The 7,240-nt window shown below is 40.3% G+C and overlaps 1 protein-coding gene across 1 annotated transcript; it reads left to right on the top strand.

Annotated features, from left to right (window-relative positions):
- The first annotated feature begins 4,079 nt into the window (after positions 1 to 4,079).
- Positions 4,080 to 4,316, top strand: LOC129499704 (28S ribosomal protein S21, mitochondrial-like). Its single transcript, XM_055309556.1, has one exon. The coding sequence runs from the start codon at positions 4,089 to 4,091 to the stop codon at positions 4,314 to 4,316; it is 228 nt and encodes a 75-aa protein (XP_055165531.1). The 5' UTR covers positions 4,080 to 4,088.
- Positions 4,317 to 7,240: the final 2,924 nt, after the last annotated feature.

Genomic DNA, 7,240 nt, shown 5'->3' with positions numbered 1-7,240 from the left:
ACAAAACAGACTCAAAGTGGATGAAAGACCCAAATGTGAGACAGGAGTCCATCAAAATCCTAAAGGAGAACACAGGCAGCCACCGCTGTGACCTTGGCTGCAACTTCTTGCTAGACACATCTCCAAAACAAAAGCAAAAATGAACAATGAGGACTTCATCAAGATAAAAAGCTTTTGTACAGCAAAGGAAATGGCCAACAACCTACATAATGGAAGAAGGTATTCGCAATTGACTTACCAGACAAAAGGCTAGTATCCAAAATCTATAAAGAGCATATCAAACTCAACACTCAAACAAATAATCCAGTCAATAAATGGGCAGAGGACATGAACAGACATTTCTCAAAAGACATACAAATGGCCAACAGACACATGACAAAACATCACTCGGCATCAGGAAAATACAAATCAAAACCACAATGAGATATCACCTCACACGGTCAGAATGGCTAATTTTAACAAGTCAGGAAACAACAGATGTTAGTGAGGATGTGGAGAAATGGGAACCCTGTTAGTGGAAATGCAAACTGGAGCAGCCACTCTGGAAAACAGTAGGGAGTTTCCTCAAAAAGTTAAAAATAGAGCTTCCCTATGACCCAGCAATTGCACTACTGGGTATCTACCCCAAAGATATAAATGTAGTGATCCAAAGGGGCACCTGCACTCCAAAGTTTACAGCAGCAATGTCTACAATAGCCAAACTATGGAAGGAGCCCAAATGTCCATCAACAGGTGAATGGTTAAAGATGTGGTCTATATATATACAATGGAATATTACTTAATCATCAAAAAAAATGAAATCTTACCATTTGCAATGACATGGATGGAACTAGAGGTATTCTGCTAAGTCAAATAACTCAGTCAGAAAGACAATTATCATATGATTTTTCTTATATGTGGAATTTAAGAAACAAAACAGAGGATCATAGAGGAAGTGAGGGAAAAAATAAATAATAAGAAATCAGAGAGGGAGACAAACCATAAGAGACTCTTAACTATAGGAAACAAACCAAGGATTGCTGGAGGAGAGGAAGCTGGTGGGATTGGGTAACTAGGTGATAGACATTAAGGAGGGCAGGTGATGTAATGAACACTGGGTGTTATATAAAACTGATGAATCACTGAACTCTACCCCTGAAACTCATAATATGCTAAATGTTAATTAAGTGAATTTAAATTAAATTTTAAAAAGAAAGGCATGTAGAACGTAGAGTACCATTGTTAGTTCACCAGTGAGTGACATGGGTGGCAAACGATTTGCCCAGAGACTAGAGCCAACGGGCAAGATAGAATTGGTTGCTTTTCCTATTGGAACCTCAGTGTTTATGTAAGTTCTCTGCACAGTGGTTAGGTGTGGACAACCTCTTCCACCCTCTCTATAATCTCTAAGAATTTTCATTAGATATATGTGCATTCTTTGCACTATAACTGTATTTATTTTTATAAGTAGGCTCCACACCCAACTATGGAGCTTGGACTCATAACCCTGAGGTCAAGAATCGAAAGTCATATACTCTACCACCTAAGCCAATCAGACACCCCTGTATGTGTACAACACAATGATTTGACAACTCTATGCCATACTCAGTGCTCACCACGATGAGTGTCATCCCCAGCTGTCACTATAGAACATTATTACAATATTACTAACTGTAATCCCTATGCTATACTTTTCATCTCCTTAACTTTTTTTATAACTGAAGATCTGGACCTCTTATTCCCCTTCCTCTATTCTGCCCATGCCCCATCCCCTTCTCACTGGCAGCCTTGAGTCTGTTCTCTGTATTTGTCATATAATCTGTACACTCAAACCTTCATCTCCATTTCTGTCACTTCCTCCACTGCTTTTTGGATCTTTTCTTCAAATTGACCTTCCAGGCACTGATTATCTGTTCTGGTATTTTTTTTTCCTGAAATACATTGCTGAATCCACCTATTCAGATTTTACTGTCATGCTGTTCTTCAAAGATAATATTAGCTAATAATCGAAAAGCACAATGTTTTCTTGCGCTGGTGAAGAAATCTCTCCCTACGTCCATTTGTGAATTTCTTTTCCAACCAAGCTGCACCAAATCATAAGCCCACTGAGCTGTACATGTCTGTGTTTTCTTGTGAAACCATCTCTCCTTCTAGTATTTCTTCCTCCCCTCTCTGAGTGTTTCCCCACATTTCTTGTTGTCTCGTCTATTTCCGACATAATTAGAATTATGTGCATGCTGGTGCCAGGATGGTAGAAAAGTCGCTAACAGTGCAAACATTGCTGAACAAATCCACATCCTCAGACAACAATGCAGAGCTAGGCTACCTTGTGCAACATTTTACTGTAGTTTCAACATCCATCCACAGTACAAATGCAAGAGATACATGAACTAGTCTGGGGCTCTTTGACCCAGAGAAGAGAAGACACGGTCATGACTCTTGTTACCAAATCTTTGAATTAATATCCTGGGGAAGACTACATTTGTGTGTTCCCAGATGGAGTCTGAGGGGTAGCACATGGGCACTGAAATTTTTGGGAAGGGGGTGTTAATCAGCCACCATAAGCAATCCGCGCATAGTGGCTGTCAAAAATTCCAATCCGATTTAACTCGTTTCCACCAATACAGCTGATGGAAAGTAGTTCATGACAAAATTCAGTCCGTAGACATCATCTGCAGGCTCCGTAGGTAGGGAGATATACCATTCCAGTTGGTATGGTCCAGCAGAGTTTAAAAATTCACTGCCAGTGAAGCTGTCCTTGGTCAAGGATCCAATGTCCTGGAGTTGAAAATTTGGAGCACATGTGTGTCTATTCATTAAGAGAAGGAATCCTACTTTCTTCTGGGTCTCTAACTGGTATGCCATTCTCAAGACTTGACCTATCCCTGATCTGGCAGGAATGACTGGCGGAAGGGAACATGGAATTATATATTATTGAATTTAGCACTGGAATTGTATAAAGTTCTGTCTTTTGACTGCTGTGTAGTTTCCATTCTCAAAATCTTTCTCCACCACAACCATACTTCCCATTTCAGTGAGAACACAAGAAATAGCTTTCCCACTTTGTTTTAATTCTGTTGACAACTCATTATAACAGAGGCTCTTCCCTGAGGAGTGGAGACTGTGGATCTACTTGTACTTGCTTTGGCTCTTCTCACCATACTCTGTGACCCTCCTCTCTCAGACTCTCTCTGTCTCTTTCTCTCTCTCCTCATCTTTTGTGTTCATGCTTTCTCATACTTAGATGCCCCAGCATCTCCCAGACCCTAGTCCCATTCATTTCTTCAGATATTCTGAGTTGGAGTTGGGAAGATTTCATAATCTAGCCAGTATAGAACTCATAAAGAAGCTGAATTCTTGTAAAATAACTTTAGTTCCTAGAGGCAAAACCAGTGACTTGGAAGTCAGTGAGTTACATACGGACTTGGGACTCATGCCTAGGGTTCTATTCTTTTTTTAAGATTTTATTTATTCACGAGAGACACAGAGAGAGAGGCAGAGACATAGGCAGAGGGAGAAGCAGGCTTCCTGCAGGGAGCCTGATGTGGAACTCAATCCCAGGACCCTGGGATCACGACCTTAGCCAAAGGCAGGCGCTCAACCACTGAGCCACTCAGGTACCCCTCATGCCTAGGGTTCTACTCCTAATGGAGCTATATCCTCACTCTGCAAATAGGTCTATATGGGCTAATCCCTCTGGAGCAGGGGTGTGAGGAAAAAATGGGGATGAAGTGTGAAAAAGATTCACTGTAAAATATGACTAATTGCCATATTCATTGTTACTGCAGTAAGAAAGGAAAATCCAACTTTCAAAAATAGCTCATTGTCCAGGAAATTATTTCTCAAACTCTAATCCAAATCCTTTGCATTATAAACTCTCAGCACTCATCATATTGACACAAGAGACGAATCTGACATATCAGAGTACTCTGACTCACAGAAGGAAGGAATCTACCATAGATAAACAGCAAATCTATGAATAAAAAACAGAACCACGATGTTATCAATTACATCACAACTTTTTTTAAAATGGAAATACAGGCCACCTTCCCGGCTGCTGGTTGCTGACGGTGTAGGGCCCTGTGAAGTGAAGATTTAATTCCAAGGTCATGGCAAAATATCCGAAGTTCATTGCCAGGACTGTGATGGTACAGGAAGGGAACGTGGAAGGTGCATACAGGACCCTAAACAGAATCCTCACCATGGATGGGCTCATCCAGGACATTAAGCGACGATCGTACTATGAAAAGCCTTGTCGCAGAAGACAAAAAGAAAGCTATGAAACCTGCCAGCGTATGTACAACATGGAAATGGCTCACAAGATCAACTTCTTGTGAAAGAACCGGCCGGATCCATGGCAGGGCTACTGAGGCCTGTGGATAGTAGGCCCAGTATGAAAATGCCTATCCAGCTAATCTCCTTTCTTTCTCTGATCCCATTTTCTCTTATTTTTCTTGTACTAAATTCAGTCACATATATGTAAGAAAGCCTGCATATGTAGAGGCAGTCGCATAGTTAACAATGGACCCTGTCTTTCATTACATGAAAAAGAAAGTAAGTCAGAAAGTAGTCTAACCCAAAAAAAAAAGAAAAAAGAAAGTAGTCTAAGAGTAGAATGGTAGTTGCCAAGCACTGGCTGGGAGTGGGGCATGGGTAATTAGTGTTTAATGGGTACAGAATTTTAGTTGGGGAAGCTGAAAAACTTCCAGAGACAGATGATAGTGATAGTTGCACAACACTGTGAACATGCTTAATGCCTCTGAACTGTACATTAAATGGTTAAAATGGCAAATTTCCATATATTTAGCTATATTAAAAATGTATTAGGGAGGGAAAAGCGGGGGAGGGGAAAATTTATTAAATAGTCTAAGAGAGGTGAGGAACTTTTCTAAAATGTAGTGAAATTTCCTACCCAATTCTTATGAAACCCAAAGCAGGACATTATTGGAAAAGCATCTGTTACTCTTTACTGAACTGTCCCCTTCTACCAACTGTTAAATAAAAGGAGAGGAGGCATCTATGTATGTGGAATAAGTTGCCACTGAAACACCCCAAAAAAAATGGAAATACAGAGGAGATTACTTTCTCTTGTCTTGTTAAAGAGTACATTTTAGGTATGGTACCAGTTGTGTTCTGGAATCATTTTGAGAACAATAATTTAGAGTTTAAAGAAAAATTGACTATATATTAGTGTAGACATGATGAAGGTTTTTTAAAAGATTTTATTCACTTATTCATGAAAGACACAGGGCGGGGGCAGGCAGAAACACAGGCAGAGGGAGAAGTAGGCTCCCTCCTGGGAGCCCCATGTGGAACTTGATCCTGGAACCCAGGATCACACCCCAAGCTGAAGACAGACACTCAACCACTGGGCCACCCAGACATCCCTGATGAGTTCTTTAAGGCCAAAAATCCTTCCTTAGAATTTTTCAAACAAGACTAAAAGGCCACAGAAGCATCTCACAAGAGAAGTAATCATATTGCATATTGTGGCAAAGCTCACCAAAGAATAGCTGGAAAATTACTAAAGCCTAGAAGAGCTGACACTGCTGCATTTCTGCAGGGTATAAACTCAGCTCAGAAAAATAAAGCCATCATGTTGTGGAAATCACACAGAAACGAGATGGATCCCCACTTGAAATTTTGTCCAAATATTAAGAGTGATGATCCCCACCACACTCCCCCCACTCACATATACCCCAAAGAGACTATGAAAGCTTTGTTTATCACTCACATATCAAGAATCTTGGAGACAGCAGAGTGATTCCCAAGCAGGTCTAAAAATAGCATGAGAGAGCAAAGAAGGAAGACTGACTTGAAGGTTTCATGTCGTTAGTGAGTGGCTGGGGTGAGGATTCCCACTCACAGGAAGGGGCTCTTGTGCCTTGAACTCTCACAGGCAAACAAGCTTGCCCAGTTGAGCAGCAGAAGAGGAAGGTGTCCGCAGTCAGACATCAAAAAAATGGAAGGGGGATCAAGTGGCGCTTGGCTGGCTCAGCCAGTGGGATACGCGCCTGCTGATCTTGGGATTGTAAATCCAATCCCACATTGGGTGTAGAGATTACTTTAAAATAAAGTCTTAAAAAAAAGGGTCAAATTCTTTATCACACGCTGCCATTTTCCAACACTATGATAACTTGCTAAAATAGAGATTTTGCTTCAAACGTGAAGACCAAGTCAGTATCTGGAGAACTTTTGCCTTAAGGAAAATATATAGCCAAGGCTAATTATCAAAGGACATCTTATCTGCTCTTATAGACATGCTTGGTAACAGGCATTGCTAAAGTAACTATTTTGAATCTTCTGGTTTATCCTGAGCAACTACTATGGGCATTTGCACTGCTGGTACTGTAGCACAAATCAAGGCAGTGGTGCAAATAAACAAGGCCATTCCTTGTATTCTTCACCACCATGCACTTACAAAACAAAACAAGTCAGTTTCACTGAAGTCCTGGATGAAGCAAAATACACATTATCAGTCTTATTAAATATCACCCCCTGAATGCAACCCATGTACAATACATACATATACACCGAAAACTTTCGAGGAGGTATGCATAAAGTCTACCTGCTGCAGAGCAAAATATGCCATCCACTCAAAGAAAATTAACTTTGCTATTTAAAAAAAATCCTTGGGACACCTGAGTGGCTCAGCGGTTTGAGTGTCTGCCTTTGGCTCAGGGCATGATCCCAGGATCCGGGATCGAGTCCCACATCGGGCTCCTTGTGGGGAACCTGCTCTCCCTCTGCCTATATCTCTGCCTCTCTCTGTGTGTGTGTCTCTCATAAATAAATAAATAAATAAATAAATAAATAAATAAATAAATAAATAAATAAATAATATTTGTAAATCCTTTTTTAAAATTTTTTTAAAGATTTTATTTATTATATAACAGATAGACCAACTGTGGTTGTTCAGACCTGAGTATTTGGTGAATATTTTCTTGAAGATCAACAAAGCCTGTTGTTTCAAGGAAAATAACAAATAGCACACTTCGCCAATAATAAAATTTGAGGGGTGCCTGGGTGGCTCAGTCAGTTAAGCATCTAACTCTTGATTTCTACTCAGGTCATGATCTTAGGGTCATGAGATTGAGCCCCACATGGGCTCTGCACTGGGCATGGAGCCTGTTTGAGATTCTCTCTCTCTCCCCCTCTGCTCTTCCCCCTTGTGCTCTAAATAAATAAATAAAATCTTTTTAAAAAATTATCTTTATTTCTAGAAGTTGTATATTATGTGTGTTTCCAAGTTGTTTCTTGT

Source organism: Nyctereutes procyonoides, unplaced genomic scaffold (assembly GCF_905146905.1).
Source record: "Nyctereutes procyonoides isolate TBG_1078 unplaced genomic scaffold, NYPRO_anot_genome, whole genome shotgun sequence".
Lineage (NCBI taxonomy): Eukaryota > Metazoa > Chordata > Mammalia > Carnivora > Canidae > Nyctereutes > Nyctereutes procyonoides.
Note: the sequence above shows the minus strand (reverse complement) of the source record. Positions and strands in the feature narration are given on the sequence as shown.

Coding starts and splice junctions, on each gene's coding strand:
- LOC129499704 (XM_055309556.1), top strand. CDS start 4,089: ATGGCAAAATATCCGAAGTTCATTGCCAGGACTGTGATGGTACAGGAA.